The sequence below is a fragment of the Cygnus olor genome, chromosome 5, assembly GCF_009769625.2.
Source record: "Cygnus olor isolate bCygOlo1 chromosome 5, bCygOlo1.pri.v2, whole genome shotgun sequence".
Classification (NCBI taxonomy): Eukaryota; Metazoa; Chordata; class Aves; order Anseriformes; family Anatidae; genus Cygnus; species Cygnus olor.
In genome coordinates, this window is record NC_049173.1 from 27,676,235 (window position 1) to 27,689,315 (window position 13,081).

Consider the following 13,081-nt stretch of genomic DNA (forward strand, 5'->3'; position numbering starts at 1 on the left):
ACCTAGATTCAAAGGAGTGAGTTTCAGATCAAAGGGGTACAGATAAATTGGATTTTACTCTATACGAACAAATGAAATAACCAGCATTTGGTTATTCAGGAATCAAGAGGTGTCCAAATATTTTTTTTGAAAAGAGTTTAGGTTGAAAGGTCAAAATTGTTGCAATAGGCCATACAACAGTATACTCTTATGGAATGAAAATAACAAATAACTAAATGACACCAACAAGTTTTTTTGGTTTGTTTTTTGAGCTCACTGATCTTTTTGTCAGGGTCATCTGAATGTTTTTATTATTATTCCAGCCATGACACTGGCACATATTTTGTGTCAGAATGTAGGGATTTGCAATATTCAGGGAACTGTAATTCATTTTCCCCAAAGCACAATGTAAGCAAACTGTAAAATACGCAAGTTGGGTCTTTTACAGACAACATTGTTTGATTATTCATCTTTCTATTAATATCATGACCCAGGCACGTTTTATCTACATACAAACATCATAATCTCCAATTAAATGCCCTTCAAAATATAATTTTAAAAAGCTGTTAAGTGTAAAGATCCACACTGATATTCACCCCCTGCATTGCTAATACGGTAGCGTGGATAATTTACTAATTCAGACAAATAAACTGACTTTTCCACTTTCTGAAATTTATGCTTGTGTTCCTCTAATTGAATATTTCATGTAATGTAACGTTCATGTTCAGTCCCCCCTTTCTGTGTGTGTAGTGTCCTTTAACAGTGGGGGCAGCAGGAGAAAGACTCACCATTTTTAGTGTTAAAAGTCTGAAAATCAGCGCATTTCCATTTTCTCCAACACTCAATTTCTGTGGCTGACAGTGCTTCCAGGAGCCCAGTCCTTTTGATTGCTCTGTTGTGAAGCCCTCCTGATGTCTTCAAGCCTCATACTTTGGGGGTTTTGAGCCCAGGCCTCATACTTTGAGGATTTTGAGCCCAAGCTTCGTATTTTGGGGGTTTTGAGCCTGGTTAGCTGTCAGCCCTGACAGCCAGCCCCACACTGCCCCGATGAGGGCCGCCATGCTGCCACCATCACCTCAGCACTTTTGGCGGGAAGAGCGAGGCCAAGCCACCGCCATGTTGCCATGGCTGCCAGCAGGGCTGCTGCACCCTCTTTCCTCCTCCCTAGGGTTTAGGGTAGAGGGAAGGTGAGCAGGGTGAGGGGAAATGTCACCCCAGTGTCAGTGGGGTTTTCCCCGAGTGCTTTTTCTTCCATTCTCAGTGAGGGATGGACGGCTCAGGTGGGTGAGGTGTCGTGCCATGACTCTGAGGGGAGAGAGAGGGCAGGAGTGTGATGGGTTTTGGGGGGGTGAGGCCGGAGCAGCTGCTGGGGTTGCATTAAGTGGAGAACGAGCAATATTTAATTAAAGACTGGAGAAATGACAATTTCTAGTTTAGCAAAAGTGAGGTCGTAGGGGAGGTAAGCCCCCCGCGGGGGCTGGAGGTTGCTGTAGGTGAACGGTAAAGCCAGGCCTCTCAGCAGAGCAGCAGCCATTAGCTGACAGACATACAGGTGAGGGCTGGGGGGCGTGGAGAAATAGGGGCAGCTTGGGGTGCACCCCCCTGTGGTTTTACCAGCAGGTAGCTGTAACAGCATGCTTTGGAAGTAACTAAAGATGAACCATAAACCACAAAGCAGAGGAAGGTCAAAACTGGAGGGGGTTATTTCTTCACGGAAACAGGAGGACACCTTGGAACTGGTTTAAGGTTTCAGTCTGCTGGCCTGGTTTCCTCACATATTCTCTTCTTGTTACTCTGCAACCTGTTGTGTGGAGTTGTGCTGCCTGTGTTACTGCTCCAGAGCCAATTTCTAGTGTTCTTCCAATTTCCATTAGCAGGTGTTATATGTAGATTTAAGTATTAACAGAATATTTTTCCCTCTTTCAAAAAAAAAAATCATTATATGTTGCTTATTGAAAGAAATGACTATTTCAGGTAAAGGATACCCCCCCCCCCCCTTTTTTTTTTTTTCCATCACTACTTTTCCTTTCTTTTACAGGCTTGTCATGGCTTTCTGCTCTGACTGAAGAATCCTTGCTGTTTGTTGTGTCTCAGTTGTGATTCAGTAAGGATATCTTGACCAGTTGTCTGCCTGGAGCGGAGCAGAGAAGGTACAAATGGAACTTCTGTGTGGTATAGGTTTCAGTTTAGTAGCCGTGGAGTCTGAAATTGTATGGCCCTGAGTCCACAAAGTAGGCTTGTGCCTATCTTGCAGCATATATTTTTTATTTATTTATTTATTTCAACAAATGCTTTTAGCTCTCAGGGTTAAAGACCTGTGTAAGTATTTCAACAAAGACAATGTAGGTTTTCTTATGCTGCTAGTATAGAGTCTGTGAAGGCATCACCTGTGTATCTGACAATCATTTCCCATTCTCATTTAATATTTGGATTTTCTGATGCGCTTCTAATGAAGATAGCGGCCATGCCATTTTTGGTCTCTTCACCTAAGGACCTAAAGTCTATTTGCTCTCATCAAATTCAAAAGCGAGTCTGTCACAGAGTTCAGTAGCTACAGGTTTGGCCCTGTTTTTCCCCATCATTTTTTCTTTTTGTTTTCCCCCAAATGCTTTCTTTAAAGGGTAAAACCTATGGAAGATGCAGGATCAAACAGAATTAATGAATTTCTCAAGCTCATTTTCCAAACTAGATTTTTTTTCTTTCCTATTTCCTGACACAGTCTCAGCCTTTATTCAGTACTGTGGAAGTACAGCTGTATGGTGGAGTATAATTCAAAAAAATGTGTATGCCTGTGATTTAAAATAATAAAAACTCCTTAATTATATTTAATTGTGCCTTATCAATAGCCTGATAAACTTAGGTGTTTGCTGTTAGCATTGATTATGATGCTCTGTAGCAGGCAGAAGCAGTAACTGCTGCTGATGGAAAAGAAAAGATAGTGGAAGGAGGAGGGGAGAAGGAGCTGAGAGACGAGAGATTGGCTGCTTTTAATGTCAGTCAGAGCTGCGGGCCCCGGCTCTTCCGCTGCTCTAGCTCTGGCTCTCCCTTGAACAGCTCCTAGAGAGAACAAGGCGTGTGGAGCTCAGATCACCAGCATCATGCTCCTTGGGCTTGGATCATAGATCCCCCTCTTTGAACGGTAAAATAACTCCTTCGTCCATCAGCGTCCCAGACAGACCCTGCGAGAGAACGCACACGTGAGAGAGAAAGAAAAGAAAGAGGAGGAAGAGAAAAATCTGCGACCAAGTGGACTAAAGCAAAGAGAGTGCTTTGCTTGCACAGCTGCAAAGTGGGAATTTAAAGAACTGCAGAGAGAGAAATTCCAGCTCATCAGCACATACACATTGCAGAATTACAGATCCAGGTAGAAATGACATCAACAGGGAAAGAAGGCAGCGGAGCTCAACATGCACAATATGTTGGACCCTATCGTTTGGAGAAAACCCTAGGAAAAGGACAGACAGGTTGGTTCTTTTGCAGCAGCACCCGCACTAGGGGGAAGGTGCTGTAGCAGCCAGTGAGATGTTGGGGATGGGTTATATGAGGGTTTAGGTTTTCCCATTTGGTGTTTTAGTGGAGAAAATAGAGGCAAAAATCCTTTATGAATATTAATTTTTTAGTTTTCATTTTATTTTTTTCCTATTTATTTTTGAAAAACCAAAGAAAAGCCCAGGATGCTTTATGCCCATTACTCCTGCTAATGGGTGTTGTTCTGATGACAGCAAGAGTGCATGCAGAGGAAAAAATAGATGGTCTGCTGTTGCTGGATTTCACATCAATTTCTTCGCTGCCCTACTTAGGAGTCTTTTCTTTTTAATCAAATTATATTGAAATGAAAGGTTCACAGCCTGTAGTACCAAGGAGGTGGTGGTGGTGGTAGTGGGGGAGTCACCAGCAGTATTTCATGACATCATGATTGAAAAGGGTGTAGTCCTTAAGGTGCAGTTGGTGGTGATGGTGGGAAATATGTACAGTATGTCTGTGGCACTGACTGCTATGGGCATTAAGCAAATATGGATGGATGAGCTGGTGTTTTTTGTGGGGAGCATCTGAAATAAAAGGAAAAATAGAGGATCGGTAGCAGGATTCATTCTGGATACCCTGTGTTTTTGTGGGAGGGATGGGGGGGAGGGGAGTTTATTTAATTATTTCTCTTAAAGCTTGTTTATGAAACTCGCCCCCAGCAGATTTTCCTGAATGGAACAATGGTAAGAAATATTAAAAAGAGGAAACAGAGTGGAGGGAATTAACAGAGAGCAGGTGCTTCTGCCCTACATGACATAATTAGATCCCCTAAATGCGTTCAAGATCTGGACTTGCTGTTGCTTGCTTAGATAGCATATTCACTTCAAGGGCAGGGGAGCTTTAATTGAAAGGAAAACCTTTAAAAAATGCCAAAATGTCTTTCCTGTTTTTTTTTTTGTTGGTTTTGGTGTTGTTCTTTTTTCTAGTAACAGGTGCAATAAGCGATGGGATCTGGCAATTTCATTGCGTTGGGAGACCCCCAAAAGTGGATTGAGACTTCAGATGATAATTTAGGGAAAGGGGAAATCAGCCATAGGGGGGCTTCTTTGGGCATGTGGGTATTAAGTGTTGTTCATTATGGTGGGACAATAAAACATGATGCATTGTGGTGTGGTGGTTTTTCTTTTCTTTTCTTTTTTTTTTTTTAAACCCAGCCGAGCTTTGCCCATCTGTTGTCTAAAGGATTTAATAGGCGTTTCCATCCCCAGCTGCTGCCTCTGCTCTGCCTGCTTCCTCATTGCCCTGCGTGGCAGCAGCTCTGCAGTCCGCAATTTTCTTAGGGACACAGTCAAAATCCAGATCTTTCTCTGTAAGAAGCAATGCTCTTCTGAGATGATTGATTATAACTCCCCCCATCCTTCCCCTCCTCTTCACAACCCCATAGCAACCGTTCAGAGACAGGGATGAAGATGACATTGTCTTCCAGTGAAAGTGACTTTTATTTATATTTTTGTTTTTTGTTTTTTCAAATCTTTTCAGTGTATCAGCTGCTAAAGGTAGCTTTCTGACAGTGTTTTGGTTACAACCTTTATTCTTTGCACAGCTCAATAAGCCCTTACTTGGGCAGCTATATTCTTACTGAAATCTGCTCTGATGATGGTAATGAAAATACTCCACCAAAAAATTGCAGTGTATTGATAATAAAACTGACCTATTTCTGCTGGTAATCTTTTTCCTGGATACTCCAGGTGATCAAAGAGCCAGCTGTGGATGACAAATTCATTTTTGTCTTCATCACCATTTCCTTTTCTCTCACCTTCTCAGCACCCCTCCCTTTCCTATAAAATACAATTGTCTAAGATTCCTGAAAATACAACTGCATTAACCTTTTGCTCCAAATCTTACAGCCTGACGTTGTGGTCCTAAAGGGTTATCTGCAGCTTTGGTTATTCTTTTCCTCTCTGCTAATCTTCCTATCTTCCTCCTAAGTGATTAGAGACGTGGGGGTGGAGAGAGAAGGAGAGCATGTATTTAGAGCCTGCTGTCAGCCTCTGCAGTTATTCAACCAGCTGGACAAGGGTGAAAGTTTCCTTTTGCAGTTTTACCATATAACTGATCTTTATAGATAAGTCTGTGCTGCCTGCACACATGAGAGCACATAAATGTACAATGCATGATGTCATAGAAGCTTGGGGGGGAGAGAAAGCTTAAAAGTAGCTGATGTCAGCCTATGTCTTCCTTGCTATACCCGCCCTTCATCAACAGAGTAATGCACTGAGGTGAAATCTAGCTTGGTGTTAAACATACGTGGCTAAATATGGAAAGAAGCCTTCTGGTCTTCTCGCATTTTCTGTGCTAATCACATTTGGGAGCATGCAGAATGGTATGAACAGTGTGTGGTAGTAGCTAGTCTTCTTCCAGCTTGTTTTGGAGGGTGAGCAGGCAACCTGCAGTGTTTTAGGGGGAGGACAACAAGCGCAGTGTGAGGGCCTGATTCGCCATACTGTGTTGTCATGGTGGGTAACTTTGAATTTGTGTTGCAGTGGCCTAAGTCTGAAAATAGTGGCTGTAATTATTCCTTTAGAGCTTGAATTTTAAGCCTGGAAGATTAGGAGGTAATAGCTTGGCATATGTATGTATATATTTCTAGGGAGATAGGAAAGAGAGAAAAATCCTGCAAAATGTAATGATGAATGGAAAGAAAGCTTAAGTTGTGTTGCAATGTCCTATTCATTTTACAGTGATCTTCATAGTCGTCATTTTTATTTTGAGTAAAATTCTGACTATTTCAGTTATGCAGCTGTAGCTTTGCTCCCAGATACACTGATGCACAAATCTGTTAATCACTCTAACCTGCTTTTGCTGAGATCCAAAGAAGAGGGTCTTGGGGAAAAGCCTGGGTTCACAGTTCAGGGCAGCCTTAGAAAGGGCACCGTGGAAGGGGAACTAGATGGTAAGTAGAACTCTCCCTTAGCTCTCTCTCCATGACGTTCTCACGGATTACCTTCTTAACAGCTGAAAAAAACATTCACCACCAGCAGCCTACTGGGTCCTGCAGAAGGGTCCAGATGCTGTGACTGTGCTGTCAGTGGAACCTGGTCACATCTGTCTGTGGGTGGGCAAAACCCACATGGAAAAGCCTTTAATTCAGATTGATGGTAGCAGACGGTGCTGAAAGCGTTGAGTAGGATTCAAAATAGGGTATGCAAAATTTGTCCTCAGCGGCCTTCTTGGCTGGTGTTTCGAGCTTGCTGAGGGTGACTGATGCCACAAATAGAGGATTAGGGCCTCTTAGTCAGAGAAGTCCCAAAAGGGCTGCATGGGGCAGATCTGAAAGATGCGCGTGCTTACACCTTTTCTGAGAGTGGGAATGATAGAGAATTATTTTCATTAATGTAGCATAAGAATTTAACATTATTTGCGTGTTCTAGTGAGGTGGTTTTCTGTTGCCTGTTTGCTTTTGTAATAGCATGAATTCTGAGCATTTCCCTTATTTAGTTGCAGCTTGACAAATAGGTCATGGAATCTCTATTTGTATGGTTTTACAGGAATAGAAGCAGCAGCATAATTTGAATTATTATACTCAAAACATTTTATTTTATAGAAATCTCAGTGCAAAAGATTATTACTATATATATGAGTGTGTGGGGAAAGGTTGGTTTATGTAAGTTTCATTGAATTACATTCTACTACAGTTAATTGTAGGAGGTTTCCATTGTAATTAACAGTAATGAGGAAAAGGATGTGTGTCATGTTACGATAACACACGTGGAAACAGTGTGCCTTAAGAAACCCCAATCATACCTAAACATGAAATACTGTTCTAGTTTTCTTAGCTCAGACAGTTTTCCATTTGCCGCTAATTTTGTGTGAAATCAGCTTCTTTTGTATTCCTCTCTCCTTATTTAATTATTTTTTATTCCACAAATATTTTTGCTCATGTGTTTCTCCTGGCCTCATTAACCCCTATTTCACCCTTGAAATTCTTAATAGTAACTCAGATTGCAGTCATTAATAAATATTCACTAGAGTCAAAGATGAGGAACTGAAGTACTATTTCACGTGAAGGCTGCAGCATTTCAGAGGGTTTTCTTGTATTTTCATTTGATAATTGCTTTATGGACTTCACCATCATTGTTTGCTATGGCACCAAATCAATGTCTGGTTGAGATTTCCAAAACACTGTGCTGTCTACAAGTAATAAGAGACCGGCTCGAAGTGGTTGTTACCCTATTCACTGTAGTTTTTTTACCAAGATAATCTCGGTGTTGCTGATCCATTTTGTCTTGTTCCTTTCATTCCATTTTAAGCTCAGTCCTGCATTCAATACAAAGAATGCTGCTGGAAACTCATGGCACTTCGACCTTTGCAAAAAGTGTAGGGATCACCTTTCTGACTTGTATACCATGTAACTTTCAGCTATTTCTTTATATAATGTGTTATCTGCATGAGCCATCAGTAAAGCGTTGAGCAATCTGCTATTCGGTTATATAAGAGAGATCATTACATTTGAGTCTTAGCAAATTTAATAGCCTTTGATTCAGCAAGGGCTTGAACAGGATGTTTCTTTACAGCCTTAACCACCTGTTTCCATGACACCGTCAGAAACTGAAATTTGTTAATTTTTTGTGTGTCATACTTGGTTGAAATTGAAAGCTTCAAATCTATTGGAGGAGCGTTGGGTAGACAATGAGATCTCAGAAGCCCGGTTCCTTTAGGTAAGTGGGCTAAACAAAGTCTGTCTTTTTTATCCACAGTGCTATAGTATTTTTTGTGCCACTGTGTTGGATCTAGAGACGATTCTGAATGGGTACAGCTTTATTCAGTTTAGCTGTCTAGATGAATATATAGTTATAGAGGTGTAAATCATAAATCATCACCTTTTTAAAAAATATATATTCTATATATGTTTTCATGTATTTGTTTTCCTTATGAGAGTTGCTTTCAAAACAGTGAGTCTGCATCCTTTGCAGTGATAATCTGTGAGGACTTAAACGGTTAATTAATAATAGTAATAATAGAAATCCAGTATTGCAAGCAATACTATGGGCATTAGAGGTCTTAAGAAAAAACTTCTAGTGAAATTTTGCCAGGAAGATTAGATCATAGTGACTTAGACTTAATGGGCCTTCCAGGAATGGTTATGGGTTTTGGGAGATGTAGTTGCTCTTAATTTGAGTTACCTTTGGTCTGATTGTTCAAAAGTATCATGTGCCTGCATTTGTGACTGAAGTAAACTAGTATTACCTTGAGCATTGTGCCTTCTGTCTGGACTTACAAGTCCAGGCTTCCCTTTTAAGACTTTCACTTTTTTATCTGCAAACTCCTTTTTGCCAACTACAGTGAAAATGGACTTTTACCCTTCATCCTTCTATGAACTTTGTGGAGGCATGCCATCAGTCTTTATCCCAGTTTAAGTAGCAAAACCATTATGGACTTGATGAAACGGGAGTAGGCTCTAGTGGTTTGTTTTTCTTTGTAAAACACAGTAAGCTTTCTCACTGAAGAGTTGTTAGAATTCAGATACGCTGTCAAATGAGTAGGATTTTATGACTATTTATATACCTACATTCCAGACGTCAGCAGGAGCTACGGAAGCAGTGATTTCTCAGAGTTTTTGCCCTGTTCTAATGTTTTACTTTCTACTCGCTGTCAGCACCACTACAGTGGGAAGGGCTATATTGGAATGGTAAGAAAGGCTGGAGAAATCAAAAATGTTCAGAGGTAAACTTTGTTGAGAGGGGAATTCTTTCTGATCTTGAGAAAGCGTGTGACTCCATAACAAGAGCAAACATGGTATTCTTAAAAAGGTCTTTACAGTAGTTTTTATAAATTGCAGCGGAACAGCCAGTGAATGTTTTGGATTCTCCAACACTACAATATTTTTCAGTATACCATAAAACTCCATAAAATACAACATATGGAGTAAATTTTAATGTTATATGCTTTATAGAGTTAAACAATAATTGCAATGGTGGTAATGAATATTGATGTTGCCCTCAAAATTAAGAGGTGGGTAATACAGAACAAATGTAGGTGGTGAAAGAAATCTAGCTGTCAAACAGAATTTGAAAAGAGATGAGAGATTTGGAATTAATGCCCTCTGAGGTAAGAGATATTGCATGGACTACCTATTATGACCTTAGGAGAACAGTCAGAGTAAGAAGAGATGGAAGCCTGGATGTAGATTTCCAGAGCAGTGGAGTCAAGGCAGGCACACAAATGGATGCTCAAGGAATGCTCTTTTTCACATGCTGAGGTACTGTGAACTGCCCCTGTGAAGTCAGTTGGCCAAGCTGAGCTGACTTCATTAGGAAGTTCATCAAACCCCTGATAAATAGGCAAAGGTGCCTATGTTTACACATTAGAACTATTGCTAATAAAATTCTGATAAAATTCAAGCAAACAGTCTACCCCTAAGATTTCTTTGTTAAGTCAGAGTTTTTAGAAATTAGGTTTAAATGGAATTTAGGTGGAACAGAGGAAATTATGTTGGTTCATTTCATAAGTGTGTTACACACTGATGTTGCTGCAAGCGTGTTTTTCATAGTCATGATTTGTGACACAGATGCCTAGGAGATTGCTGTTGTCCTATGAACTGTACAAGTGGGAATATACTGTTTATTTCACAGTGACCTTGGGATACAGTTTTTACAGGCTAATAAATGGAAGTGTGCATCAACAACTGAAAATATTGCCAAGGACATGGACAGAGGAAGCAAGATATATTTAGAAAGGGTTTGGCTGAAATGTTAATATTAAAGTTCTGATTGGAAGGCTTTGAGAATAAAGAGCAAGATGGATCAGAATGGTAAATGTTGGTGTTTAAAAAAAAATAAATAAATCCAGATAGATTCTCTTGCAAATGGGACAGTCTTTGTAGTAGTTCAGAGTAACCTTCAGGCAGATGGAAGCAGCTGATGTACTCAGCACTGGATTGGGTAGAGCAGAATATTTATCTTGGTTTGTCAGCTCTTACAGTTATATTTTGAGAAATTTATTTATTTATTTCCTGAAGGGCACAGAGATCATAGTCAACTGGCATAAATTGAAGTAGCCCTAAAGCTGCCCTAAATTACTCTTTCAAAGAGTCCTAATAGCTGAATTTTCTGTGCCAGTCTGTTTCTGTGTTTAACTTTTGCTGTTTGTTCTGTTGGCTTCCTTGCATAAATATTACTGCATACATAAGAAGAAAAGAAATATTTTTCAATTTCTTGTTTAAAGAAATATTTTTCATTTGCAGTGATACAAGGGATGAGGTTAGACTGGAAGGGACATTTGCTTTTGTAGCTTACCACTGCTAAAAGGCTCTTCTAGGTTTTATCTAACATTTATCTATTGATAATGAGTGATTTGGCAATTAAGGAATTTTGGGGGAAAAAAAGTATAGCTTTCTGGTAACTGGCTAAAGGAGGTTATTGCTGGTAAAAACTGTGCTCAAGATTTGTAACATCAACTGAGAGTAAATGGGTTCATGCTGGGGTTGGAGGGTGTCGAGGGAAATGAGAATCAAGTGGCTTAGGGTGTGCAAATGCGTGTGTGTGTGTGTATATATATATACACTTAAAATGTTGCAATACTATGTGGGCATGGTATAGACATGATAATATTTCCAGTGAAGTACTTTTTTTTATTTTTGTTTTGAAAAAAAGGTTGATGGAAAACTGTTTTCAGGCATTCATTTAGTAAGTGCTATTCTGGCTGCCTTCGTCTGCTTAGCAAACAACATACTCTCTTTATATCCTCAGGCTATTGCAATTTTGATTTGCTGTCTTTTGCAGTATATGTTTAATGTGGGAGGAAAAGAAATTGTGATACCTGGTATATATTTTTTAAATAATGTCTGCATTACAGATGTATTAACAAGCCCTGCTTTTGCAGCATCATTCATCTGTGTATTCAGCCTTATGTAGCATAAGCTGAGTGCCCTGTCATTTAGATATTAAAAGCACTATTGACTGGAACAAAATAATGGAGCTGGTTTCTGGGAGAAGTAAACTGGTCTGGACCAAAAATGTATTAGTTTTCTCTCTGAAGGCTGCCCTTGGACCTGCAAATTTGTCTGCCGAAGGTTGAGCCCTGGTCTTTCACTGCATGTGAGTGTGCCGGGTCTTCATACCGACCCAGCAGAGGTTGGTGGTGGAATTACTTAGCTTTTTCTCTTCTTTGACTCTCTTTCTTTCTTCTGTGTGGCTGGCAATGTAGACGCTGAATTTCTGCTCAAATGCTCTCATTGGAAAAGTGAGTGTTTATCTGTGTTGGTACTAGATGAGGTACCTGTAGCCCTGCTTCATGATGTTGGTTTGTCAGCCCTATGACAATATAGTTGGTGAGAAAGAGCCATAACATACTTGCAGCTAAACATAGGCTGATATACAATTTCCTTTTTTTTTTAAACAACATCCTGCTCTACTAAAGGTTAAGCTAGGCTATCATGACTATTCTAAGACCACCATTTTATTGCATTTGAATTAAAGCACTAGTAGGAAAAGAAGACTTCAAGTTCCAGGTCCTTGTGGAGTGATATGCACTGTGTGGCATGTTTCAAAATTTCTCACGCCTTGTGCTGACTCAGTGTCAGCTGGGAGTTGAGTTACTCATCTTACCTGCCACTTGCCCAGGGTAAGTTTCATTGAGTGACTGTGTGGATTTCTTTTAATACCTGTGACTTGTCCCTACGTTTAAGGAATGGATTTGACTCAGATTTTTACCTTCCTGGAATCTCTTCATCTCTCCCAGTGTTCTATTCTGAAGCTCTCAACTTCAGGTTGTAAGCGATGGGTAGTTCGGCTGTCACATCCAGATGATTTGCTGCCAGCAGGTAAAGGATTGAGCTCAGTTCTCCTCTTACAGTTCTGGTCATCTCTGTTTTTACTTCAGTTGCCTTGCCTCTTCAAACTAGAAACTAGTTCCTAATCTAGAGGATGCTGGATGGGTATTAGGTTTTTCTACAGCTGCAGTCTCCTCGAGCAAATTAATGAAGGCCTTAGGAGGGAATTCTGAGAAAAATTTTGGTGTTCCAAGACTGAGTTCCTTAATCATTTCAGTCCTATTTAAGTAGGTTGATGATTACTGCTAGAAGAGCTGCTAGAGATACTCAAAAGCAGACACGTAGCCTATCTCTAAAGAAACATAGATTCTTTTTGAAGTCTTTTCAAATTATATAGTCATGGTGGAATGAAAAAATAAGTGAATTCTGGATTTTTCTCCCATATTATGTACAGTTGTATCATCTTTGGAAAATTAATACTAATACATGGTGTGCCCTTGGAAAATTTTTGTTATGTACGATTTCTACCTTTCATGCGTCTTTTCTAGGTTGTGAACTGATAGGAAGAATAACTTGTGTTACGTTACGTGCATATAATCCCTTTCATGGTAAGGCACTGATCTCAGATGGGTCTTTTTGTGTTTAGAAATTCCATCTCAACACTATAAGAAACTTCTCTTTTTTCAGAGAAGAAACTGGGAGGGTGGTTGAACCTGTCACAGGTTGTCCAGAGAGGTTGTAGAATCTCCATCCTTGGAGATATTAAAACCCTTACTGGGCACAGCCTGCTCCAGCTGTTTCTGCTGTGACCAAGCGGGTTGGATTTGATGATCTCCAGAGATTCCTCCCAACCTCAGCTATTCTGCG

The 13,081-nt window shown here is 40.1% G+C and overlaps 1 protein-coding gene across 8 annotated transcripts in view; it reads left to right on the forward strand.

The window, feature by feature from the left end:
* Positions 1–1,065: 1,065 nt before the first annotated feature.
* Positions 1,066–13,081, forward strand: part of BRSK2 (BR serine/threonine kinase 2) — a 319,520-nt gene continuing 307,504 nt past the window's right edge. For 2 of the 8 annotated variants that reach the window (XM_040559843.1, XM_040559842.1), the window contains exons 1-2: positions 1,066–1,166; positions 2,018–3,443. In XM_040559843.1, coding sequence (XP_040415777.1) covers positions 3,350–3,443 — 94 coding nt within the window. In that variant the 5' untranslated portion in view covers positions 1,066–1,166; positions 2,018–3,349. Of the gene's footprint in view, positions 1,167–2,017; positions 3,444–13,081 lie in introns of those variants that run through there. The other 6 variants (XM_040559845.1, XM_040559848.1, XM_040559851.1 and 3 more) reach the window with 6 other exon arrangements.